Source organism: Podarcis muralis, chromosome Z, assembly GCF_964188315.1.
Source record: "Podarcis muralis chromosome Z, rPodMur119.hap1.1, whole genome shotgun sequence".
NCBI lineage: Eukaryota > Metazoa > Chordata > Lepidosauria > Squamata > Lacertidae > Podarcis > Podarcis muralis.
In genome coordinates this window covers 12,678,662-12,705,429 of record NC_135673.1, presented here as the reverse complement: position 1 = coordinate 12,705,429, position 26,768 = coordinate 12,678,662, and the positions used below count along the sequence as shown (strand labels likewise).

Sequence of the window (26,768 nt, the reverse complement as noted above, 5' to 3'; positions counted from 1 at the left end):
AAAGTGCGCGGGCAAACACCGCTGTCCTGCCCTTGCCTAGCGCGGCGGAAGGGCTTCGATGCTGCAGCTTCCTCGGGGGAGGGGGGCGGACCTTTCAACAAGGGGCCGGGCTCGAAGCCGCGTTCTTGGCCGCCGATGAGCAGCGCCCCGTTGCGGGCGGAGTCCGGCGCGCTCAGCTCCATGCCGTTCATGTGTACCATCCTTCTGTTGGGAGGCAGGGGGCGGTGGGGTCTTGGAGGGACTGCCTTGGCTGGGGGGGGGGGACGAGGAAGGAGGGCGGCCGACTCGAGGCAGAGACTGCTGCACTAGAGCAGAGGAGGGAGATGATGGGGGGGAGCAGCGGGGCAGAAGTGCCATTGCAATCCGGCGGGGCGCCCTTGCCCGGCAGCAGGAGGGGAGGAAGGAGCCGAGTGGTGGGGGGGCAGCTGCGTCCACGCCCCCTTCTTCACCTGCTGCTTCCCGGCGGCCGGATCTAGCCGCGGGATCCAGCCGCGGGTGGCAAGCGGCTTTGCGGGGAAGCGATGATCTGCAGGGGCGTCTCCTGCTCCTGGGTTGCGTGCGAGCTTTTTCTGCGGGCTCCAGCGGGGCGCCTTGTGCTCTGCTTGCCTGCCTGCCTGCCTGCTTGGAAGTCAGCGCCTTTCAGCCTGGGGCAAATCGACATCAAGGCTGCAGCTCCCACTTACTCACGCGGGGTGGGGGATAACAAAGGAGGGGCCGATTGTGACATGAGGCACCGTAATGATGCTACAGGGGACGTTTTCCCCCTGCACGTGGAGACAGGCTCCCAGCACAATGACAGCGCTGCCTAGCGGGCCTTTGAATTGACAGTAAAACATCAAGATTCAATTTTGTCTCCCGAAGAAGACGGATTCCAACACCAACTTTTGGAAGAATATTTAGCAGCTTTGCAGAGAGACTGGGTCCAAAAAGGTTAAGTATGGATTGGACCCTGGCTGGGGCCTTCTGCCTGTGTAACTGCCCCTGATCCCTTAGTTGGCGGGACCTCTGCCCCAGCCCTTCTTGACAGGTTGGAAGAGCTTGAAACTTGGGGAATGATTTGGAAGGGATGCTAACTCATGAGAGAAAGAGGTAGTTACCCCTGTTACATCATATGTTAGACTTGGGTGGGGAGGGAGGTGGTTTTCTTTCTTTGTATAGATCAGCACTTTTTTAAACTATTAACTGTGGATTACAAATTTTAATAAAGCTAATGAGCTTGGCAAACTGTAATACTGTTTACGTTTCTCTTTTATTTAGTTAGTTGTACTGTAATTATATAGTAAACAGACATAAAATAATCAAAACATTAATAAAACCAGCAGTTAAAATATACATATTTAAGAAACACATACAGTATTGAATACATTGAGGCTTGCATTGCAGGGGGTCGGACTAGATGACACTCTGGGTTGCTTCCAACCAAAATGCAAAACTCCATATATCCGAAGAAAGAGCAAAGCTTGATGGCAGAACACCTGCTTCACATGCAGAAAGTCCCACGTTTGATCCATGGCACCGTATTGGTCTCCTTTTTGTGCTGCTTTCATGTTTGCTGCAAACACTGCAGAACACTGCAACTTCCTATGCTCCTCCTTGAACTCCAAGGAACTCAGGGGGCCATCTATAGCTTCCTCCTGCCCCGAGTGGGAAATTGAGCCCTGCTCTCCCAGGTCCAAGCCCAGCACTCTAACCACTCGGCCACATGGACTCTCCTGGAATCTTGGCATGGTGGCCGTGCGTTCCATGTCACCAAGCAACGGAGGCAGTGACTGTTTGAACTGAGTTTCTAGCATCCTCAGCGTGGAGAGGTTGGCAGAGGTTTGCTGTAGTGACCCTTGCTTATTTGGATTAGAATAGGGCATCTCAAAGACTCCTGGGGGTAAGTGAAAGTTGGCATTTCCAGAGGACTTCGCTTTAGGACGTAAAATAATGGTATCACCAAGTTTGGCAAAGAGCTATCAAAGGTCAAAGGAAGCTTCTGTTTGTGTTTGTTGGTTTGTTTATTCGAATGTAAGCCTGTGACTAGGGAATGTCTTGTTTTTGATTTTGTATAAGCCTCTCTGGGAGCCTTTTTGGCTGAAAAGAGGAGTACAAATGCTCTGAATGAATGAATGAATGTGTTCTTGTGGACCTCTCTGACCTTCATCTCTTGTTTCAGGTCACCTTCCTTCCTGCAGAGCAGCTCCTGGAGGCCAAGTGCTTCCTGGCCAGTGACCTTGCTGCTGAGAGCACCTTCGAGCTCTTGGACATCTCCCACTTGCTGCAAGAGTTCAGCGGCAAAGCAGTGGAGGTAGGATGCTGCCAGGGTAGGAGAGAAGAATCTCCGCCTTGAAGTAGGGGAGTCCACCCCATGCCATTGGGTGGCCATGACACATGTTTGTTGGGAGGGGCCTCACAATCTCAGAACAAGAACCTCAGCCCAAGGGTCCTGAGACTGCCCCACCTCATGGTACCATCTGAGTGACCCTCTCCTTCATCTCTGACAGGTGGAGGTGCTGCTGGAGGCCTTCCAGAAGATCACTCCAAGGTCTACAATGGAGAGCAGAGAAGTGGCCATCTTAGCTTATCATCACCTGGAGAAAGTGGTTGAATACCTCCTCCAATTTCCTTTCATGTATGGGGTACTCAAGCTTCCACTGGCCTAAGAGAGATGTTGGGAATCTGCAGGGCTTGCTCAGAAAGTAACTCTCTCCCTCAGGAGGGAGGCCAGGCAGCTGGGGAACCCAGTCCTCACAGTGTCAGCAGCCAGTCTCCAAATCTCTTCCTCCCTCTGGATTCCCAGCTGATTTGCTGCCTCATGGCAACAGACAGAGGATTTGGAGGGCTCCCGCTGTGGTACCATAGCCAGGATTAGGTCCTTTAACAGGAAGAGCAACAGAGCAGAAACCAAGAAGGCAGGGACAGGCCTCTGTCCTCTAGGCGAGGCAGCAAGGGGTGAGATTGGTGCAGGTTCCCCCTCTCTTTTTGCCATCTGCAGAGATGCAGCAGCACAGAGGGGCTGATCCAGATCCTTCTGGAGTGCAGGAGACCAGGGAAGACCAAGCCATTTCCTCTCTGTGGCATGGCAGCAAGCAGTAGAGTTCCTGATGGAGCCGGACCACCTGTGGAGGGGTCAGGTTTAGAGGCAAAGCGCCTTTCTGGCCCCCGCACCACTGCCTAGAGAACCAAATGGTCCCCTCCCTGCAAGAATGTGCCATCCCTGAGCCAAGAGTTCTGACTTGCTGTTCCTGCAAGAGAATATGGCAGGAGGTTTTGGCTGACCAACAACAACTACTCCATCTGAAGGCTGAGCGGCTGCATCAGAGCCTCTTGGCAGAGTCTGCTACCGCTGTGGTAAGGACGAATCCCCTGCTTTCTGGCTTCTTCTCCCCAGAGTAATATCAAGGGGTTTCTGTATTCTGCAGAATAGCAGGGAAAGTGACTTGCACTTCTCTCTCTCCCAGCAACACCTGACCAGCCTGTTGCACACCATTCGCAGGATGGATGAATACAAGGTACCTGTGCGCCATCACTTTCCACAGCTGCTGATAGCTGCCAACTTCCTGCCTGCCCAGGAATTCCTCAACTCGGTAGTGCATTGCAAAGGGACAAATTAAGTCCCTTTTCCTTCAGCGTATGGTGTTTCTTGTCCAGCTTGATTTTCCAAGGGAGACTATCCTTCAAGTGGCTACTAGGGAGCAAGGATGTGGAAGGAATTTGATTCTGTTTGCATGTCAAGGCAGATCTGCATAATTCATAATTTCTGGAAATATCAACTTCTGGGGGAGCCTTGGAAATGTGGTTTTCCAGTTTGGTTCTTGGTGTTCTGGTATGGGGTACTGACACAGGAGAAAATGGCTGGAGCAAGGAGACCCCTGCTTGGTTTCGACTCTTTTGTTCCCACCAACAGTAGAGAGTCCCCCAAGGCCCCATTCTTGATCCCTATGCCACAATCATGCCATCTTTGGCAACATTGAAGAGACTGCAAAGCCAAGCAAGGTCTCTGCCCAATAGAACGTAGCAAAGGCATCTTTATTGATGAGATCTTTGCCAGTGGAGGGGCAATTGTAATCTCCTACAAAAGGCCTTCCAGTAACGTTGTTATGGCTGGCTCCAAGAAGTATCATTCCCAAGATTCCACATTTAAAGTCTTTCCTCTGGATGCAGATAGCAGACATCCGCCCTCCCCAATTTAGACGGCAACCTCAATGGGGGTTCCCCAACATGCCCCCTTCAGAATTTGGACCTCACCCCTACTATGTACTCATTTACCTTAAATATTCTGTGGCTCATGTCAAGGCTACTTAGGTCCATTCACTTCAGTGGGTTTGCTCAGCGCAAAACATAGTTGGATCCAACTCTCCATCTGTAAAACTACAGATGGTGGATAAAACGAGAACCTGTCTAAACCTCCATTGGGAAATGTTTTGTACAAGGAAAGCATCCTATCCCGTCACCAAAGAGTTTCTTTCTCTTTGGGTCTCTTGAGCTGCTTAGCTACCAAATGTGAGTCTATCCCTGCAAGGAAGCACAGGACCACCTGCTCACCTGGGTGCAGCATGATCACGCGCAAGTCTGGAAGCTCAGCCTCAAAGGGATATCCCTGCTTTTGGACTCTGACATGGCAAGTGATGCTCAGAGGGAGAGGGAGGGATTTAGATTCGAATTACAGCCAAGCACAAGTCTGTGCTAAAAGAATAACTGTTGGGCCTTTCAGATCTTTGAAAAAAGTATTTCTTTCGTGTAGTACCCTGAAGATGCTGGCTGTAAGCTACTGCGGTCTGGCTGCCCATGTGAGTATTATGGAACAACTGCTTTCTGGATTGCACATTACCTAATACACTGTTAAGGCATTTTTTATTCTGAATAGGATCTTTAAACCATGAAATAATTTGGTTGAAAGATGAACAATCCCTCTGTTCATGGGGTTCTGCATGACAATGTCTCAATACATTGTTTACTGCTGTGAGAGCTGGGTTGGTTTTTAGCATCAGGCAGTATATTAATTCTGTGAAACCATTAAAACCATTCTGCTAAAACAATTAAAAAGCCCTTTCCAGCCTCAACAGAAGGACTTCTGCAATTCCGTCCTGACCTGGTGAATCTGGCTTGCCATACTCCTCAGGGTCCATTTATTGTTTTGGAAAAGGAAGGGTGGTGTTGTGACTGGAATGCAAGGAAAATGTTCTGGCATGTGGGGTGTTCCTCTGGAGCACCTTCTTTTGGAAGCCTGCATGGAAAACAGATGCCCAGGCACCACCTTGGAGCAGAGTCATGTTTGCCCCCAATGCTGCACCAGGGGGAGGGAGGGGACTGGCCAGCCTCAAAAGACCCCAGTGGACAGGGGCCCTGATCTCACCTTTTCTGCTGGGGAAATTAAACAGCTCTGATGAGAGACATAATCTCTTTTGCTTTTTGCCTGTGTGGCAGGCAGCAGCCATTGAACTTCTGGGGCTGCTTCAGGGCAGAGCTAGAGACTGATTGCTTCCTAGAACAACTGCAGGAGCCATTCGAGAACTGGTCATTGTCATTCACTTCAAAGATGAGGCCAAGGTGAGGGCCAACAAGGTTGACTTACTCAATAGGAGGGAGAGGTTGTTCTTAGGAGCTTCAGAGATTGTCTAGCTTTTGGAGAACAACTACCAGTAATTCGTACAGTACTGCATTCCTCCTTCATCATCCCATTTTCTATTTCCATCTTGCAGCCAAACCATTTTCGATTCTTGGTCCATCTCCAGCTCTCAGGCATGGCTCACTGAGCTTCTCGCAAGCATTTGCAATCCAAATTAATGGTTTAGTGGCTGTCAAACAGAGGTGAAACCAAAGGAAAAAGGAAGAGGAGAGGATAAGGAGCAAACTGGAGTGACTCCCACTGAAGTCAGTGGGACATCCTTCTGAGAGAATTGCAGAAACAGGAAGGGGCTGATCACTTTCACCCCAAAGCTGCCACTGGAAGGTGAAATCTGTTGAAGAGCTCATTTCTGAGTTCTTCTTGACTTCTAACCCTCTTCTCTTCTTGAGGCCACAATGAGGGCTCTTTGCCATCCAGCCCCACAAGTCAAGTGGTGGATACATCCCAAAAGCTTTGGCCTCCACTTTGTACTCCACCTGGCAGCTAAGCATCTAGTAAGGTCACTTTGCTTTGTTTGCAGCTTTGCACAGGGTTACCCCATTTCATCTTCCCACCAATCCAGTAGAGGTTAGTTATGTATGCCTAGCTGGGGCAGCAGGTGTCGCCAATGCTGCCTGCCTGCCCAGGGTCCTGGTCCTTGCAGGACTCTGCAATCTTCTTGAATGGGGGGAGCAGGCAAACCCCCCCAGCAGCAGTTTGGTTCCCTTTCTCCATTATAAAAAGTCTCCTTTTAATTATTTATTCACCATCAGCGGTGATAATTTCTGGAGCAACAAGAGGGTCTAACGTTACTGATATTCAGTACCCTTCTAACAGAACGTCCTTTCTCTCTTTCCTGCATGAAACAATGAATCCATGCTGGAAAATGGCAGCCTATCAACTGGAGCCTGGGAGGAGGCCTCTGGAAACAAGAAGACCCACACAAGAATGTCATCTGCTGGGAAAGGAAGCTCAGCAAAGACACCGTCTGCAACCTCAATCCACACCCTTATGGTGACTTTGGGGATTAGACACTTTTTACTGAGTATAAAGAGTTGCTACAGCGAGGTGAAAACGCAAGAAGGGCTTGAAGTATGAGCAACAGCTTCCTCACCCGCGTTCTACAGAAGAACTTATATAGTTTAGGGAAAACAAAAAAATTCCTTCCAGTAGCACCTTAAAGACCAACTAAGTTAGTTCTTGGTATGAGCTTTCGTGTGCATGCACACTTCTTCAGATACACTGAAACAGAAGTTGCCAGATCCTTCTATATAGTGAGAAGGTGGTTATACATGACAAAGCCATTTTTCACTTTCTCACCCCTTGCTTTTTCCTGTAAGACCTATTGCAGTCTTTAAGAGTCGTCAACAGGCTCATCACAGCTATCTGCCAATCACCCATTCCCACCACCCTTCTGAGTAATACCCCTCCCCACCTTCTCACTATATAGAAGGATCTGGCAACTTCTGTTTCAGTGTATCTGAAGAAGTGTGCATGCACACGAAAGCTCATACCAAGAACTAACTTAGTTGGTCTTTAAGGTGCTACTGGAAGGAATTTTTTTTTGTTTTGACTATGGCAGACCAACACGGCTACCTATCTATAGTTTAGGGAAGTTTGTAATATCTGACATTTTAATGTATTTTTAATCTTTTGTTGGAAGCTGCCCAGAGTGGCTGGGGAAACCCAGCCAGCTGGGCGGGGTACAAATAATAAATTGTTGTTGTTGTTGTTGTTGTGTTTCGGCAAGACTGAAAAATGTCCTAGAAAGAAAGTCCTCATGATCCCCCATTGAAGCAGGCCCAGTCAATAAATTAAATGTGAATGAGAACTGGGGCACATATAAGGAACTCCTTGATCTTAGAGAAGGTACTATCAGGCTTAAAAAAGAGATGTTAAAATGGATATATTGAATAGTATGGGTGAAATATGCCGCATTCAAAGGTAAATAACACTTTATCAATTTATGTAAGAACGTATGACAGTGTATCATATTGCATTTTTAAATATCGTTTTCTTTCTTTTGTATATGCATCGTTTTTCTCTCCCCCCCCCCACTCCCACTTTTTCCCTTGGTATCACTTTATTTATTTATAATTGGAATTCTTTCATCAATTTTTTTTTTAATTAAAAAAAGGTAAATATGGAAATCATGGAAGGGAAGGACGGGAAGAAAATGCATAAAGTAACTTACAGTTTATGTTAACATTTGTTAAGTTTTTTTTTTGTTTGTAAAAAAATCAATAAATAAGATTTTTTTAAAAATAAATAAAATGCTTGGTTGAGAACTCTTCCTTGAGACTCCTCCCCAGCACATTGTCTCTGACCTAGGCCTGGGGTCCCCACCTTCTTCTTCTTCTTCTTCTTCGGCGATCATTCGTAGCCAAGTAAGCTTCTTCCATGAATATGGTCTTAACAATGAGTCCATAAGTGACTATGGAGGCCAATTTTGGATCCACATGTCCTTCCATAGTGGGGACATGGGTTTCCAGGTGGGAGTTGATTACGGTGAGGATTTGCCAAATGTCCTTTCCTCTTAGCATGTTTCTCCCTTCTGTCCTGAGTTTGAACATCTTCAAACTCTATGACACATTTGATAAAGGCTGTTGTCCAACTGGAGCGCTCGTAGGCCAGTGTTTCCCAGTTGTTGGTGTTTATACGACTTTTTAAAGATTTGCCTTGAGAGAGTCTTTAAACGTCTTTTGTTGAGCACCAGTATTACGCTTTCTATTTTTTAATTCAGAATAGAGTAGTCGCTTTGGAAGACAATAATCAGGCATCCACACAACATGACCATTCCAACAAAGTTGATGTTGAAGAATCATTTGCTTCTTCCAGTACACTGGCATTTATTTGCCTGTCTTCCCAAGTGAGATGTAACATTTTTCAGAGACACCATTGATGGAATCTTTCAAGGAGTTGGAGATGGCATTTATAAGTGGTTCATGTTTCACAAGCATACAGTAAGGTTGGTAGTACAACAGCTTTATAAACAAGCATTTTTGTTTCCCTGCAAATGTCCAGTCCTCAAACTCTCTGCACTTCAATCAGGAGACGTTGGAAGCTCTCCAAGTTGGTGGCCATCACTGCCTCCTGTGGCAGTGAGTTCCATAGTTTTAACTACGTGCTGCATGAATACGAGTTCTGGTGTTATGAGATAAATGTTTATTTATTTATTTATTTATTTATTCCACCCTATCCCTGGAGGTTTCAGGCCAGCTCACAGAACAAAACTAGAACACAAAATCACAAAATATATAATTATCCATCTGCAAGGATCTTCTAATGAGCAATTGTAACAAGTATGGCTATGGATCTTTGCCAAGGGTTTCATAAGAAACACCCCTTCTGTTTTTTTTAAAGCAGGCAAATTGACTCTGCCACTGAATAGAAGATTAATATGTAAAGCAAAACATCCCATGAACCAGCACAAAAGAGGCAGTTTTATTGATTTTAGAAAGATTGGAGGTGGTGATGGGAGAGGGGAGGGAGACATGAGACTTTTGCAACTGCTGATCTATAAAAAGCAGCTCAGCCAGCAAAAGGAGCTGGAAATCATGTTGATGAGTGCCTGAGATCCTGATGAGGTTGCTAAAACCCAGCTCTGAAGCTTGCATTTCTGCAGCTGAGCAGCTGAAAGCAGATGCATAAAGCATCAGATTATAAAAAACACCCTGTTCATCTGAAATGTGGAGATTTAAAGAGCACCTTTGACTGAAGAAAATATCCTTTATAAAAATATATCTCTTTAGTCTCACTGAAGAGGATGTCCCTATTTTCACTGGAGAAATGTTGGAGGGCATGCAATAAATTAGATGGGCCACGGCATCTGACTTGGTATAAGGCAGCCTCCTAGGGGACCCGGGTGGTGCTGTGGTCTAAACCACTGAGCCTCTTGGGCTTGCTGATCAGAAGTTCGGCTGTTCGAATCCCCACGATGGGGTGAGCTCCCATTGCTCTGTCCTAGCTCCTGCCAACCTAGCAGTTTGAAAGCACACCAGTGCAAGTAAATAAATAGGTACCACTCTGGCGGGAAGGTAAACTGTGTTTCTGTGCACTCTGGCACTCGTCACAGTCCTCCGTGCGCCAGTAGTGGTTTAAACCTGCTGGCCACATGAAACGGAAAGCTGTCTGTCGACAAACGCTGGCTCCTTCAGCCTGAAAGTGAGATGAGCACCACAACCCCATAGCCACCTTTGACTGGACTTAACCATCCAGGGGTCTTTTACCTTTACTTTTTACCTTAAGGCAGCCTCCTGTGTTACTATGTGATGTACGTTTGAAGCATATGGATTCTCTTAAAAAACTCGTTTGTTAGGGGTGCTGGGAATGGTAGCTCTGTGATGGGTAAACCACAGTTTCTAGGATTATTGGGTTGGGGGGAGCTATGTGATTTAAATCTATGGTGTAATGCCCTCAGCAGTGAATTTTATATTTAGAAATAGGGAAGACACCTAGTGTTACATGGGGAAAGTGTTGAGGTGAGAGAGATAATCAACCTGTAGCCCTCCAGATGTTGCATGTAGTCCTTGGGGATTATGGGAGTTGGGACCCCAGCGACAGTAGCTGGAAAGCCACAGGTTGACTACCGCTTTGGGGGGATTCGCTCCAAATTTATTTTATTTATCTGGAGTGTTTATAACCTGATGCCCATTGAATATTTTGAATCCAAGTTGGGAATGACAAAATTGACATATACAGGTGAGAGAGATAATAACCATATAAAAATTTATTAGCCCTTTCACAAAAACAAATCAGCACTTTCCTCACAAAGCAAAGGACAGCAATAAAAAAAAGTCACAGTCTGCTTTGGCAGAGACTTGAAGCGAGTTTACTTAAGTGTAGGAAGCTACCTCTTTATTAAAAAGGAAAAATATTTTTTATATAACAGCAAAGAACAAAATGGTGTTTCTTTCATTTTCTGTACAGCCTGCATACACGCCTCCCATTTAAATCACCTTTATTGGGAACAGTAGTTTGCTAAGGGTGCTATTGGAATTGTAGGTCTGTGAGGGCAAACCACAGTTCCCAGAATGCTTTGCGGGGTGAGAGTTAAGCGTGTGCTTTAAATGCATGATGAGCGTCCTTTAAGCGCCTGCCTCCCGCTCTGTCCCGCCTCCTCGAACGTCGTCCTGAGGCGAAAGTGGAAGGGGCGCGACGTGTGACGCAAGTACCGCCTCCATTTTTTCACATCCGCCCTTTTCCAGTCACGCGAGGGGTGGGGCCTCTTCTTTAGCCACGCCTCCGAAGTGGTCACGCCCTCCAACTTTATATCGTCTCCTTCGCTACACACACACACAAATAAACAAACAAACAAACAAACAGCACCTCTCTCTGCGCACGCGTCCCTAGTCCCTTTCTGCCACGTCACTTCCGCCAGCCGGTGGTGACCGTGTTTCCGGGTCCGGCTGAGTGGTTGAGGCGTCCGTTCTGTCAGGAACCAGCCGGTGAGTTAAGAGAAAGGGTTTTATGTTCCGCCTTTTCTTTTCCTTGGACTTTAAAGGGTGCGTGAAATGTCAGTGTATTGCGGTCGTTGGGGGTGGGTTTCTGTTTTGCTTTCTGGAGGGTGGTAGTAGTGTTGGAAAGAAAGGGGAGACGGTAAATACGGTAAATAGGGAAGGTTTGGCGCGGCTGTTAAGAGCCTCCGTCTTCCCCGCTCATTTACCATATTTATTGCCTATAAAAGGACCAAGCAAAAGATGCGAGAAAGTGTTCGGGTTCCCCAACGCTGTTCTTCAAGCGGCATGTAAAAGGAAAAGGGTTCGAGGAGGGAAGAGGGGAAGATTCAGGCATCGTTATTCATTATTTATTTATGAGTTATTCTTACACTTACGTCCCACTTTTTCTCCAAGGAGGTCAAGGTGGTGTGCACACTTCTCCTTCGCGTTTTATCCTCACAGCATTTCAGGCTGAGAGATAGTGATTGACCCAGGGTAACCCAGTGAGCTTTAATGGCTTTAACAGAGATTTGAACCTGGCTCTTGCCGCTCTTCATTGGCTTTCACAGAGGGGAGGGAAATACCTACTTCTCTTTTTCCCTCTTTCCAAGCCTTGCCCCACCAAAGCCTGATTTTGTACAGTAAGTGTGAAGAAGACTTCTACGTAACTCAAAACCACACCACTGTTTTGCAGCATTTTAGTTGACCCAAATAAAGGTATGACTCCAGTGACTTTTTGTTTTCCTTTTTTATGTTGTGACTTTTGTATCATTATTGTTAGTGTTAACCTTGAGTCCTTCTAGATGGGGCTTAATTTACAAACAGGGTATTGGTAACGTGTGTGTTGTAATTTCCCCTGAAAAGAATAAATCCAGATTTAATTATGGGGTGAGTGATGGGATACACGCTAGCATTTTGATGCTAGCAACATTGTTTGGGCACTGCAGAAAAAGGAAAACACCTGGCATGCCTCAGAAGCTCTGATCCAGTAATAAAACTATATTTGGAATCACCTACTTGATGTTTTTTATTGTGCTTTATTCAAGAGCAGGGACATCAAGTCTTTCCATGCCCCCATACAAAGCTCACACAACAAAGCTGGTCCAAAGGTTATCCACTGAGGTTTGTGACCAAGTGGGAATTTCAGACAAGATCTTTCCTGGCCGAAACATCCATACCATAATGCCCTTTGCAATCCTAAATGTACCGTACTTATAGCACAAGAAGGGCCTTTTAGGGTCAGACCCCAAAAGACGCATCTAGTCCAGCATTCTGTTTTCATAGTGGCCAGCCAGATGCCCATTATGGGAAACTTGCTAGCAAGACCTGAGAGTACTTGCTAGTGCATAAGCCCCCTGGAATACAGGTGGGGCAGGATTGCAATGTGGATCTGGTTGCATTGAACATGGGTATTATAGTAGCAATGTAAACAATGAGGGGTTTGCTATTCAAAGGTAAAATGGTTAAAGATAATGTTATGCAAATTTTGGAAGGCAAGAATCAAATTTATTTAAGATGCTTAAAGCAGCTTCAAATGTATGTATTGACTCATTCTCACTGCTTCGTGAGATGGTTGGTTTTATTTTTAAGCTTTCTCCTCTTGCTGTCTTCTACCCAAAGGGCCCCAAAATAACTAATGGTAGTTTAAGGACAGTGAATAAGGCAGAGAAGCAGCCTTTGCCAATCTGGTGCCCTCCAGATGTTTTGGACTGCTATTTCCATACAGCATGGCTGTGCTGCTGTGGTCTGAAGGAGTTGTAGCCCAGCACATCTAGACAGCACCAGGTTAACAAAACAGTAGTTACAATAAAGTATGGAGTAGAGCAGCGCACCAGTACCAAACCAGGTTTTTAAAAGCCAGTTTAAAGCTTTGTTTTAAAGAAACCTAAAAGTCTCTACCTGTCACTGAAAGGACGTTGAATTGCCACAGCTGAAAAGGCCTTTTTGGGTCACAGCCCAGCTCACTTCTAACAAGTGGAATCCAAAGAAAGTCTTCTTAATATTACCTTAGTGTCTGGACAGGTCCATATATAGGAGAAAATAATCATTAAGGTAGCTGTGTTAGAATTTTAAACTAACACCAGCACATTGAGTTGTGTCTGAAAGATTGTCAAAAGATGTCTCATATGCCCAGTCCCAGACAGCAGTCTTTTCTGTAGGAAGAATATAAGACAGAAGCGCAGCTTCGTAGCTGCTCCTAAGGGGGTTTGCCTCTACTGCAATAAGCAACTGATAAGGGGTAAATACAGTAATAATTACTGTAGTGCTTAGCAGTAGGATCAGTGATAAGAGATCCCTTATCTCCTGTCTTAGCACTTAGTGCTTACACTGGAGATAACAGATCTGTGTGCCTGATATATAGCGTGAGCATCGCTTGTCTTAAAATGATCCCACAGGCCAAATTTGACTTTCCCCACCCCTTCAGTAACAGGTGATGGTGGGGAGTGCATTGACATTACTGTAGTCTAATGTGAGTTGGTGGGAAACTGAATATTTCAGCAAGAAATTCAAAGAGCATCATACCGGGGGCCAAATATGATCTCTCGGAGCCAGAATGTATAAATAAAGAGGGCCTCTGGCTATGTTCTCAACTATATGTAAATAACAGGCATGTGTAAGTTAAAAATGCTTTTCAAACATTATCTTATAAATTGCATTAGAAAAGCTAAAAAGTTTAGGCATAATTTATTAACATTGCCTGCAATTAGTCATTTGCTTCCACCATCCCACCTGCTTCTAGAACTAGAGAAGAGTGCTTCCTGGTTGGCGATAGTGATTTCTGGGCACACAAGCTATGGCACCTCTTGCTAAGTGTTGGTTCAGAGTGGATCCTGTAAGTCATCCTTTTGGTTCAAGTTTGAGGGTGTCATCATGAGATTTGGTAGTGAGAGGCAGAGTTAAATATGTGGGGAAGCTGAAGTTACTATCACAAATCAGCCTGCAATGTTCATGAAGTACTTTCAAGGTCAGCATGTTGGACAGGTGGTGTCAGGTGTCCTATAGCTCCTGCAGGGCTGTCAGGAAATCCAGTGAATAATTCATGGTTGCTCAGGGAGATGGTGTTAGGTAGACAGAGAGGCCGAGCCAGGAGATGGTAATTCCCCTTCATGTGGCTTCAGTGAGACCTCTTCTTGAGTTTTTTTATCTTGCATTGGGGGCCCTGCTTTGATGTTGCAACCTGTGTTCTGCCTCTTGCTTATGGTGCATGTCACGGGTCCCTGTGACTTCCAACATACTTGAAGCCAACAAAATCAGAAGAGCCAAGTATTGGTATGGGCCGGAATTTCTAATGATGTTTTAGTGTTGTGTCTCATTCTGTCTTGATAGCTTGAGCCCATCAATCAAGGGCACATCTTGTGGTTTAAATTTTACAGTCAATTTTAAAGCCTTATGGAGTTTATTTTTATTGGGATACTTGTAAATATTGTAAAACATGGCTCAGAATCTTTTGTATTGGTTTTAAGAAAAAGATGAAGGAATTGAAGACTGTTAAAAGGTCTGAAACCTGAGTGCAAATGTGGTTCCCAGTGATAGTAGCTTCAAAAAACAATAGTTACGATTTTGTTTTTAGATTTGACTAGTATTGTATCTGTTCCAGTACTTTGGCTTGCATTGAGGTTGGGGTGGGTGGACAGAAGAGAGTTGGAGAGCAATGTAGGTTTAGAATTCAAGGAGTTCAAAATTGTTCCAAACATAGATTTTGATCTTGAGCTAATTCTTGCAGATTGCCTGAACTGTATTGTCAGATTTGGTCATTATAAATGCACCCTCTTAATTTTGAAACAGCACTGGGCAATGAGCCCCTTGAGGGAGAGGAACTGATTGGATGGAAGATAAATCAGGCACAGACTGCTGTGTGTTTGTGCCTTGACTGTCTGAACTGCGGTGATCCTGCCTTTGAGGGCCTGTCTGGCTGTTGAAGATGTTTGCAAAACTAAAGAAGAAGATTGCGGAAGAGGCAGCTACTTCTCCGCGGCCAGGAGGGGTGGCTAGAATGCCCAGATCGGTCAGCAAGGAGTCCATCACATCTGTAGGAGCAGATTCCGGGGATGACTTTGTAAGTGCCAAATGCTACGTTTTGCTATCTAGTTTTTTAAAACAACTATGTGTTGATTTGCTCAATTTTATGTTGAAGTCTACAGAATACAAAAGCAAACCTAAAAATGTTATGAATCTTTCTCTCGTGTGGTTTGGTCCTCTTGAATGTCGTAGTACTAATTCCTTTTGTCCAGGAGAAGAAATGGGGGAAGTGCACCAGGTGGTAGCACTGATAGTGTGGGCTGAATCCAGCACTTCATTATCACACCAAATTTTCAATAAAGCAGTATGTTCACCTGTCAGTCACCTGATGTAACTCTGACAAGTGAGTGATGTTGACTGGTGAGCAGTGCGGGGTTCACTTCTGTGTTGGCAAGGGTATCAAGCAGCCAGTATGACAACTTCTATGCAATTTAGCATAAAAAGGCAAAATTCACTAGCACCTCATAAAGATGGAGGAAGACCAATGCTGAGTTGAGAGGAATGAGCCTATCCAGCTAGTGTGACATTATCTAATCATAAGAGAAGAATTGAGAGCACCATTTTTGCTAGTGGAAGGGACAAAACACTGCCAATGCTTTAAAAATTGTAGCATGATGTAAAAACTGCAGCAAAGTGCCATTCTCCTCTCATCTCTCCCCCTGCTCCCCGTGGGCAGGCTCTTTTTTGTTGCTGTTGCTGAAATGGACAAGTGTGCTGGACTGTTCATTTCTGAATTTTTAAAAGTGAGTATCCCTACTATATATCTCTTAATTCACTAAGCCCTCAGATGGAAGCAGCTCCAGGGAGGACCTCTCGTCTCAGCTCTTCCGGAGGAATGAACAAATCCGGAAGCTGGAAGTCAAGCTGTCTGGTAGGTGCCATGTTGGGGGTGAGGGGTTAGCTTAAGAACACAGGTGCTCCCTGTTGTATAGACAACATTCAGAAGTCATACCTGTTCAAAGTACAGGGTGAGCCAAAAGTAGCCCTCTAGGCCTTCTAGACTCTGTCCAGGCCATGCCTCTCAATGGCCTGCTCCACACTGTCCTCTAGCGTGGCCCAAATGTGTCCTTGGATGTGATCATGCCTCTTGCTTGTGTAAATAGAGGGTGGAAAGGGATTTATGTATTTGCAGAGACCCTCTGATATTTACGTGGCCAAAAAGTAACCTGTTATACAAAAGAGTCACATCCATTGCTTTCCCCCACTTTTGCTTCTAGCCCTGCCCACCACTGACATGTCTCCCCACCCCCCACAAAGCTTGTCTACAAAGGAATGCAGCCCTCAAGCTGAAAAATGTCCCTTATCCATTGCTAGAGTGGGCAGCACGGCCACCCTGCCAAAAAAAGCCATTCCTGTTTTTAATTACACTTCTGTAGTCCACTGCTGTAAGACTCCATTAATCCTTCCACTGTCTGCACTTGAATAGGAGTAAAAAAATGACCATTGCTCTTCTAACATATGATTATAAAACTGCTTCCATTCTTTGAGCCAGCGTGGATGGTGTATGTGTGATTTTATAGAGCATCAAGGTCTTGGTTTACACATACTCTGTGCAACTATACTATGGGCTACCAAGAAAGGAATGGCCTGCTGGAGCCACTCTGCTGGTCTTGGTAACTTGCCCTGCCCTTTCAGCAATGTTTGATTCTCTGTTCCTAGCAAAATTCCTTCTGTCTGTACCTCTTCTTCATACTTCATGTGCAGTAGCAGGATTTTGTTTTGCCTGGTGTTGAGGTGTGGCCGTTTGCCTCACCTTCCTTAACAGAAATGATTTTCAAACAAAGGAAATCATTATTCCTCTTCACTCACCAGGTTTTTTTCCTCCCCTCCTCCCGGTTTTTCCCCTCCTGTCTGCCCATCTCTGGTTGGTGCTGCTGCCTCCTTCCCCCAAGATTACGCCGAGCAGGTCCGAAACTTGCAGAAGATTAAGGAGAAGCTTGAGAACGCATTAGAGACCCATCAGGATTGTACGTACCCATCTTCTTTCCATTTCCCTTTAAAAAAGGGCTTAGAAGCCTCAGGAAGTAAAACTGTTTTTTGAACTTGAGCCAGCCAAGAAAATTATTATTTATGCTTGCTTGCAAATGAGGATGAAGGCACAGTTTGTAGGCCAGCATGGACTTTAGTCTGGCTGTTCGAAACAGGTTTATCACTAGCAAAATCCTGAGGGGAGGAGGCAGCGTGTGAGCCTGAATCTCATTCTTGAAATGGTAAGCTGTGGTTTGGCATACACTTGAGCAGGCCCCTTATTTACTTCCTCATTTGTGGGAAAGCAGATGAGGGGTGAGATTTGGGCCTAGGAGAGAGTCAGAACTTAATGTTGCTCAGTATAGTGCTGCCTGAAGTGTAGCTGGGACACTGAAAGAAGAGAAAGTGAAATGAGCAGAGAACTGTGAATGGTTCTTTATTCTGAGAAGTATAATACATACAAAACATAGGCATCTCTCATACAAAGTTCTCAGCTGCTATCTGCAGCTTCTGAAGGACCTGTGCAAGGTTCAGAGGTTTTTGAAGAGGCAGGGGGAGCATCCGCCCCAAACCCCAGCTTGGGTCCTGTTGAAGAGTTACCTCATTCTGTGGAATAATGTTCTGATGATGGGGCAGTACCAAGGGGCAGTGCCGGAACACATGCTTTCCATATGGAAGGTCCTGGTGTGATTTCCCCCCACCCCTGCCCCAAAAATCTCCAGTTAAAACAATTTCAGGCAGTAGTGGGACTGCCCCACTAACCTCAGTCTACCCACAGCCAATATCTGCCTGCCTGTTTTCTGACTCACAACAGTCCAGGGGATGGCACTGCCTGTCAGCTCGCTGCTCCTTAATCTCAGTGTTGCCCTTGTAGAACTCTGCAGGGAGGGGGAAGAGGACAAAACTAGAATTGGTTAGCTCCACCTGTCACTGGCTGTGCCTCCACCTACCATTGGACTCCCTGCCTTCTGCCCTACCAACCCCATTGGGCACCAGCCACTACTGATTTCAGGTAGCAGTCATTAGCAATTAACACTTTGCTGAGGGACTTGGGGACCTACTGCCAGTCAGAGCAGGCAGCATTGGAGTAGCCTTGGCTCACTCTTAGGCAGTAACTTGCACTCCTAAGATGGAATGAGTCTGGGCCTTGGGCACAGCAGCACCCAGGTGTTTCTCCGGCTCATGTGTTGTCACCCGCAGCCTTTGTGAAGAAGCTCCAAGAGCAGAATGAGGCTCATCAAGCCAGCACGGCCAAGATGGCAGAAGGCACGGTCTTGGCTCTGGAGAAGAAGGACCAGGTCAGTCAGGCTCATGAAGCCTTTGTTGCCATGCTCCCAGAAGTTCTGAGATGGGTGAGGAGAGGGACAAGCCTTCCTGGACAACCCCACTCTGCCAAGTCCTCACTTTTTTCAGGCTTAGCACGGTCATTGCAGGGAATGATGGGGTTTGTAGTCCCAACAAACATCGAGGGGGCACTTTCCCCTCCCATTCCTACTCTCCCAGAAATAGTCTCTCAAGATGGTTATTATTTGTTAAATTTATTAGTAACTTTTTTGCCCTGGCAACTCAGAGCCACTTACAATTACAGTGGTACCTTGGTTTTTGAGTGTCTCAGAACCTGAACGTTTTGGTTTTCGAAAGCCGAAAACCTGGAAGTAATTGCTTCCATTTTCAAACGCGCCTTGGAAGTCGAATGAATTCTGCTGCATGTTTTTCAGTTTTCTCCATTGAACTTGCAGTCAGCCTTTTGCTGGCTTTTGAACATTGCAGAACTCAAACGGTCTTCTGGACTGTTTTTGTCTGGTGCCTAAAGATATGTAATGATGGTGCCAGGTGAGCCTTCCTGTGGGGAGAGCTTTCCACAAGTGAGGAGCCATCACTGAAGATTGATTGATTGTATTTCTGTGCTGCTTTTCATTGAAATGAATCCCAAAGTGACTTGCAAACAATAAATAACAGTAATATAATAAAACGGAGTAAAACATTACAAACACAGCATAAATCATATAAAATAACAAACAGTCATGCTCCTTCTCTCTGAGACTGTCCCTTTAAGGAAGGGAGCCTCTCTGTGATGCAATAACAGCACCAGTTGCTGTTGCTCCTTTGAACTGTGCAGGGCAGATGGTGTAGGCTCTGAACTTTTCTGCTCCCTGGTTTGTTGCCAGCTTCTCCCTCATTATAGCCCCTCTGGCATGCAAATGTTGACCTGTCCTTTTCTTCCTTCCCAGGAATGGAGGGAGAAGCTGTCACACCTTGAAAAGGCAAGTAGCTTACTTAGAGCTGGGCCCTAAAATGTGCAAACAGACAGGATCTCATTTTTGGAGGCTGTAATCTTCTCTTCCTCCCCTTCCCAAGTAGACTTCAAATTTAGTTCCCAGCTGTGCTGCAGACATCATAAGCAGCTTAGTCTCGGTGCCTCATGTTCCTCAGTCTTCCATGACAGTCTAGACTGTTGAATCCTATAGACATTTCTTGATAGCAAAAGCATTATGTGGTCTTGCTGGGTTACCAGCAGAATGATGTAAATTCTCTCTCCATAAGGCAGGAAGGTGGGAAACTGCCTCCCCCCCCCGCCGGATGTTTGGCTTCCAACTCCTCTCAGCCTCAACCAGCATGTCTGGTGACAGGGGGTGATAGGAGTTGTAGTTTGCCAACATCTGGAGGGCCATGGGTTTCCCTCTGCTGGGCTAGAGAAATATTATTGTAATCCTTGAAAGAGAAGCAGAAAACCATTCCCTAGAACACTTGAATAAGAGAAGCTTGTAAAAGGCTTCCAGATTTTTCTCTATATTCTTGAGGCCTAGAATCTTGAACAAAAAAGACTTCTAGTTACTTGAGCACCTATACAACTCAGGGGTAGCTAATGGCAAACAAACAGTAGAATAATTACCAGACTAGAAGAATATTCTGAATACTTAGGTACAATTGTCATACTTTTAAATGCCGTCCCTGCTGAATGAAAGACAGAGACTACTCTGCTTGTAACACCCCTCGACAATAGAGAGTGTGGCAATGCCCAGATGCCTTGAAAACAAGGTCAGCCTGCGACACCCCAACTTACACCTGGCAGTACCTCTCAGTTTATCCTTACCCCTGAGCAAGAGAACTCCCAAAGCTGCTGCTTCATTTTCTGCTTCAAGGGATGTGGCTTTAAGGGTCTCTCGTTCCCAAGGGTTGCATCCAACTAAGTTCTAATCAGAGTAAACCCATTGAAAATAATGGACTAGCACTGGATGCAGCCTCCAGTTGAGTGGAGGGGTGTTCTGTTTGCCATCCTTGAGGGGACCCCTGGGAAACTAACCAAGCCAAACCTCCTGTCACCTGGAACTGGTGTGTGTGCAGTACAACTGATCTGAGTGCTGGATGTGACACAGAAGACGCTCCATCAGACTGGGTGTCTGTTCATAAAGCCTCACCTGAGAAATTAGGGTGGTGCTAGTGGGTCCCAGAAAAGCTCTTCATTGTGAGATTTCTGGGGCAATTTGTGGGTTGTTTAGGTCCTGGGTGAGAACTTTTTTCTATAAATATTAGTAATTTGTATACATGGTTTTATTGTGTATTTTGTAGCATTTGTTGTTGCTCTTTCAGTTTTCTTTACACAGAATAGAGATAATTTCTATGACAGACCTTAGCTAGATTGCGTATGAACATCAAGACCCACCCCAAAATCCTTGTTGTGAGTACTTTTTGATATATAGGGCCTTTGCAGATGGGCCTTCCTCCCACCAAGCAGAACACTGGACAATCTCCCCCTTTTCAGATCTTAATTGGCTTTTACACTGAAGCTGGGAAATCCCCCTAATCTTCTTTTCTATGTGTTGGCTGCTCAACAGGAGAAGAAGCTCCTTTCGGCACAGCTACAAGAGATGAAAGAGCAGAGCTTGAACCTTTTCCAGAAAAGGGATGAGATTGATGAGTTGGAGGGCTTCCAGCAGCAGGAGCTGGCTAAAGTCAAGCACATGGTGAGTGATCCCAAGGGAGGCCCATTTGGGGTAGGGCAGCTAGACCCAGCCTAGACCTCTGGGACATAATCCAGGAAGCCCTTGCCTTTATTTTCCACTGACCGCCCCCGCTCCCCAGCTGGCCTTCCTCTTTTTCTCTCTTATCTACCCTTGGGTTTATTGGATTCTGCCTTCACCCTTTAGTTTATTTACTACATTTATGTTCTACCTCTTTTTCACCGTGGGAATCAAAGGGGAGTACATGGGCAATCTCAAAGTAGGAATATCAGAAGCTTGTCCTGTTTAGCTCAGTATTGTCTACACTTACCATCAGCAGCTCTCCTGGGTTTTAGGCAGGAGACATTATCAGCCTGTCCTGGAGATGTCAAGGATTGAACATGGGACCTTCTGCATGCAAAACAAATGTTTTTCCACTGATCTATAGTCCTTCCCTTAAGACACAGGGGCATAGGAAGCTACCCTACAACTCCCACCAGCCCCAGCAAGCAAGGCTCAGAGGTCAGGCATGGTGGGAATTACAGTGCAACTACATCTGGATGGCATTAAACTGGCCACTCCTGCCATATTCCAAGGTAGCACTGTACTGAGAAGTTCCCTCTGCCTCTGAGAGCTAGCTGATTGATATGTGGTTTTGTTGTTTGTTTTCTTTAAAACATGCAGCTTTTGAAGAAGGAAGAGTCACTGGCCCAGATGGAGCAGGAATTGGGGTCCTCCACACAAGAGCTGCAGCGCACTCAAGAGGAGCTGCAGACCTTTCGCACTTTGTCCTCCCGCCAGGCAGCAGAGTTACAGCAACTACGAAAGCAGCATGCAGAGCTGGAAGCAGAGAGGTTGGGAAAAGGATGTTCTGTTTAGACCCTCTGGGTGTCTTGTCCTGGACAGGCTTTGTGTGCCTGTAAATTCTTATTTATTTAAAAGCATCTCCTCTTGGCTGCGGGGACGCGGGTGGCGCTGTGGGTAAAAGCCTCAGCGCCTAGGGCTTGCCGATCGAAAGGTCGGCAGTTCGAATCCCCGCAGCGGGGTGCGCTCCCGTTGTTCGGTCCCAGCGCCTGCCAACCTAGCAGTTCGAAAGCACTCCCGGGTACAAGTAGACAAATAGGGACCGCTTACCAGCGGGAAGGTAAACGGCGTTTCCGTGTGCGGCTCTGGCTCGCCAGAGCAGCGATGTCACGCTGGCCACGTGACCCGGAAGTGTCTCCGGACAGCGCTGGCCCCTGGCCTCTTGAGTGAGATGGGCGCACAACCCTAGAGTCTGTCAAGACTGGCCCGTACGGGCAGGGGTACCTTTACCTTACCTCTTGGCTGCACGAGTTTGGCAATGTGCCCTTTTAGAGAAAACACAAAAACTCAGGGCCGCCAGGGGATAGTAGGTGAAAGACCCATTTGAGAAAATATGGGTAGCGTTTACTGAGCCATCATGGTGTTATAGTTAGAGTGTTGGACTACAGCCTGGAAAACCAGGGATCAAATCCCCATTTGGCCCTGAAGTTCAGTGGACCAGTCAGTCACTCTCAGCCTCACCTACCTCACAGGGTTGTGAGGATAAAGTGGGAAGAAGAAGCATGTGCGCCACCTTGAGCTTCTTTTAGGAAAGGCAGAATCTTTATGTGATGATTTTAAGATATGCCAGTGTAAAGGATAATGTTTTCTCCTTGCCCTTCATATATTCTAGACCAGTGCTACCTCAAAAGGACTGGTGCCGGTCCACAAGCCGTTGGCTGCTGGCCAGTGGCAGCCCCATCACAGCCCAGGTTGGATGGGATGCTTCCAGGACCAAATGTGGCACCAGAATCTGGGATGTTGGGAGGGGGAAAATAGCTAGTCCACCACATCAGAGTACTACTCTAGACTATGGACCTTTTGAGTTACCTCTTTACCTTGAAACCCTGTAGAAGAAATATAAACATAAGCTGATGAGTTTGCATTGTTACTGAGCTGTCTTAAGCCTGTTATGTTAATGGCTCACTCTTTGCATCGGTATTGTTTGTTTCATTTTTTAATCTGTATCTTGAAAACAGTTTAATGAACAATTTTAAAAAACCATTTCTAAAGTGCTTGATGTTTTAAAGATTTCTAAGCGGTGTACAATAGAAAACCAAACAATATCATCAAAACAATGGGGCTGATGGAAGTTGGCAGGCCCAGGTTTCTCACGCCTGCTCTAAGGGGCAGACCTAAAACCACTGCCATCTCCATAAGACAGGTCATGGGGGCACCATTTCAGAGGAAATGAAATAAAGCTTCCTGTGGTTGGATATGAAACCATTATCTCAGCTTAGACCTAACACAGAGAATTGAACTTCTTGCTCAGGGATGGGAACCTATGGCCGTCCAGATATTCTTGGACTTCCCAAATCCTTTGTTCCTGACCACTGGCCCTCTTGGCTGGGCTGATAGAAGTTGGAGTCATGGCAATATATGGAGGGCACTGTGTTGGCTATCCCTGATCTCTGGCCTTCAAGTTAAATTTCTCTTCCTCCTTTCATTTCCTCCCCTCACAGGGATGAGCTCATCGATGCAGAAGAGAATGCAGAAAGCAAGATCACAACCTTAGAGCAGCGGAGCCAGGAGCTCCAAGCGTACATTCAGCAACTGTCAGTAGATCTACAAAATGTAAGTGGGAGATTCTCTTCTCTTACCCAGATACATCAGATGCCTCTCCTGCAAGCAGAGAGTGTGCTTAAAAGCCTTCCTTTTCCCTTTGAATGAATTGAAAGATAGTAGAGAAATTAAATAATATTTTTTATTATTTAATTTACATTATCGCTAGTTCCGGTAGTACTACTGTTGTTGTTGTTGTTGTTGTTGTTGTTGTTGTTGTTGTTGTTGTTGTTGTTGTTATATCATTTCTATACCATTTTATATTTTTTGGGGGGGGAATCTCAAAGCAGTTTACAACATGCATTGGAACTACATTAAAACAAACAATTAAAAACATAGCAAATAAAACAGTGAAAAGACAGTGAAAACAATAAAATCACAAGTTCAATTCAGGAGAAGTCTTGCCCAAGCAGGTGTGTCTTCAGGAGCCAGCAGAATGCCAATGCTGATTGGAGCATCTCCTTTTTCAGCAGCAGGGAGGGCACCTACTAAAAACATTTTTGTTCAGCAAACCTACACTTATACATAGACTGTTGATATGTGTTTTAATACGTTTTTTAGCTTATTGTTAATTTTAATTATCTTTAAAATGTTTTTAAACACTGTTCTTAACTTCATTACAGTGGTGCCTCGCAAGACGAAAATAATCCGTTCCCCGAGTCTCTTCATCTAGCGTTTTTTTCGTCTTGCGAAGCAACCCTATTAATGGATTAGCGCTATTAGCGGTTTAGCGGCTATTAAAGGCTTAGCGGCTTAGCGGCTAAAAGGCTATTAAAGGCTTAGCGGCTTAGAAAAGGGAGGGGTGAAAAAAATCGCAAGACTCGCAAGACGTTTCCGTCTTGCGAAGCAAGCCCATAGGGAAAATCGTCTTGCGAAGCGCATCGAAAAACGGAAAACCCTTTCGTCTAGCGGGTTTTTCGTCTTGCGAGGCATTCGTCTTGCAGGGCACCACTGTATTGATATTTTATTGTTTAATTCTCTTTGTATACCACTTTGAGAGTTGTTTTCTTTAAGCAATCAAGTGGTTTATAACTTTTAAGGGGGGAATTCAGTAGGTGTCCAACTAAACTCTACTTAGAGTAGGCCTATTGAAACTAATGTCTCTAAGTTAGCTGTGTCCTTTAATTTCAGTTGGCCCACCCTTGAGTAGGACTAAAGTTGTGTACAACCCATTGAAATTGCTTTTTATTTCAATAACTTTTTTCTTTGTTCTTGTGTTTCTTTGCTTTTTCTTTGCATGGCTGCTCTAATTGTTTTTTCCTCCACATTATCATTGTTAATCTTCTTGAGCTCCATTTGGTGGGAAAGTGGGAAAACCCAATAACTAATAAAGCATATATTTTAGGCTCAAGTATCTGCCACCAGTTGTGAAAAGCGATTGGAAGCACTTCAGCGAGAACACGACTCTCTGAAACAGGAGTATGAACAGAATAAGCAAAAGGTATGGCCTGGATGTTATCACACTGAGAAACGGGGTAAGCAGACCCCCAGGGTTTGGGCATTTCTGCAATGAAGAAGAGAATGCTATGTGATGATACAGATATTTCAGCAACCAGAAAAACTGGAATTGATGTGCAGAGATTGTGGGGTCAGCAACCTGGTGCCCATGGGTGCACGAATCAGTTCCTCCTATGGCTCCTGTGATGAAAGGTCTTAGTAAATATGCCCATCAGAAATTGCACAAAAGTGGGAGACTGGTTCTTCTCTCTGCTCAGTGCCTGGTTGCAAATGCGCAGCCTCTCCTACATCGATGGGTATGCCCGCTTCAATGTGCCCATGTTTATTTAGAATTCATTGCAGAGCAAACGTATGTCTCTCGACAGATGATTGTTGAGGTGGAGGAGAAAAGCCAACTTGTGGGCCACTTGCAGGAGAAAGTGACCATCCTGGAGAAGCACTTTGAAGGGAATCTCTCTGGTGACGAGCATGTCCAGGAGCTGCTCAGGGAGGTAAATGTGGGGCATTTAGAAGGGGTTGCAATAGTGCTGTACTGAGGCCATCAAATCTTTTCATGCAGTCCATTGTTTCATCATCCATGAAGATGTTCTTTAGGGCTGGGTACCGGCCTTGTGGAAGCTGCTAAGCTTTCACACTTCCAGTAAAATGCTGTTTGTAGAGACAAGTGGAACTGGCCACAGATGTTGACGGTGTGGAGTGCTCCTTTGTAGTGTCTCAGCCAGCTGTGCCCTCCTCTACAGTACTCCCTTCCATCCACTGCTGTCAACCAGTATTCTATGCTCACTGATCTTGCTCAGTATTCACTGGACTGTTTTGAGGGGTTTGTTTTTCTCCCCCTTAGTGTTCCCACTGCTAAAGATTTTGTTGATGTTCCCCTGAGCCTACTGATACAACTCCCCTTTCACTGAACAAGCAACAACACTCACCACCTGAAAATCAGTAATGGAAGGATAGATCTTTTAGATCCTTCCTGCTGCATCATGGGCTAATGATGCTTTCTGGTCAGAGCCTGCCTTTAAGGATTTTGATAGCATGGGCTCAGTTCATTCTGGATGTAGAGCATGGTCTTCTTGCAAATGGGTAACTGAAAGGGCCGGGCTGCCCATTCTGATGGGTCTTAAAACATCAATCAGATGTGAATTCAGCTTAGCAATATCATTGTCCTCACTGGGTTTAGGTTTGGCATGGCCCTAATTTTTCCCTTGAGTAAGTAGTGAGTATTTACATGCCACCCAGGAATACTAAATACTGTAAGAAGTTTGGCTGGCATTAGACCAGATTTTTGTTTTATGTCCAAGAGTGGGGAACCTTCGGCTCTCTAGGCGTTTTCTGAACTACAACTCCCATCATCCACAGCCGCCGGCTGGGGTTGATGGGCATTATAGTTGACCCCTCTGGAGGGCCCAAGGTTCTCTACCACTGTTTTATTTCTTTGCAGTCTTTGCACCCGCCCTTTAGAAAAGTCAGTACTAAGACAGGCTCTGCCCTAAAGGCTCACAATCAAAAAAAGAGACTGCACATGAGAAAAAATGAATGGGAAGGAGGAGGAAGCAAACAAGCTCAAGCACAAGTTATTCAGGTTGGAGTTCTTCAACTTACAGCCAGTGTCAATGGAGGTTCTGCTTGTCTTGCCCTTCGTAAAGAGTAGACCCTTCCTTGAAGCTTTCCCCGCCCACGTCACTCAGAGCCAGGGGCAGGTCTGGTGACAGCATCAAGGCCAGGAAGACA

At 45.6% G+C, this 26,768-nt stretch overlaps 1 protein-coding gene and 1 long non-coding RNA gene across 19 annotated transcripts in view; both read left to right on the top strand.

Annotated features, from left to right (window-relative positions):
• The first annotated feature begins 313 nt into the window (after positions 1–313).
• Positions 314–7,851, top strand: LOC114589022 (uncharacterized). 6 transcript variants are annotated; one of them, XR_013391364.1, is made up of 5 exons: positions 316–1,089; positions 1,384–1,879; positions 2,159–2,290; positions 2,487–3,333; positions 3,444–5,399. It is a non-coding gene; the product is annotated as an uncharacterized LOC114589022 (long non-coding RNA). The 6 variants fall into 6 exon arrangements; XR_013391360.1 differs by adding an exon at positions 6,484–7,851 and having other exon boundaries at positions 317–1,089; positions 2,487–4,772; XR_013391362.1 differs by having other exon boundaries at positions 314–930; positions 2,487–5,399.
• A 3,043-nt stretch (positions 7,852–10,894) lies between these two features.
• The window catches only part of GOLGA1 (golgin A1), a 38,736-nt gene continuing 22,862 nt past the window's right edge, over positions 10,895–26,768 (top strand). For 7 of the 13 annotated variants that reach the window (XM_077922518.1, XM_028715909.2, XM_077922517.1 and 4 more), the window contains exons 1-11: positions 10,895–11,037; positions 14,815–15,085; positions 15,829–15,919; positions 16,941–17,015; positions 18,217–18,314; positions 19,248–19,280; positions 20,853–20,981; positions 21,642–21,811; positions 23,483–23,594; positions 24,928–25,023; positions 25,406–25,531. In XM_077922518.1, coding sequence (XP_077778644.1) covers positions 14,951–15,085; positions 15,829–15,919; positions 16,941–17,015; positions 18,217–18,314; positions 19,248–19,280; positions 20,853–20,981; positions 21,642–21,811; positions 23,483–23,594; positions 24,928–25,023; positions 25,406–25,531 — 1,065 coding nt within the window. In that variant the 5' untranslated portion in view covers positions 10,895–11,037; positions 14,815–14,950. Of the gene's footprint in view, positions 11,038–11,072; positions 11,095–11,639; positions 11,746–14,814; positions 15,086–15,724; positions 15,920–16,940; positions 17,016–18,216; positions 18,315–19,247; positions 19,281–20,852; positions 20,982–21,641; positions 21,812–23,482; positions 23,595–24,927; positions 25,024–25,405; positions 25,532–26,768 lie in introns of those variants that run through there. The other 6 variants (XM_028715911.2, XM_028715906.2, XM_028715903.2 and 3 more) reach the window with 5 other exon arrangements.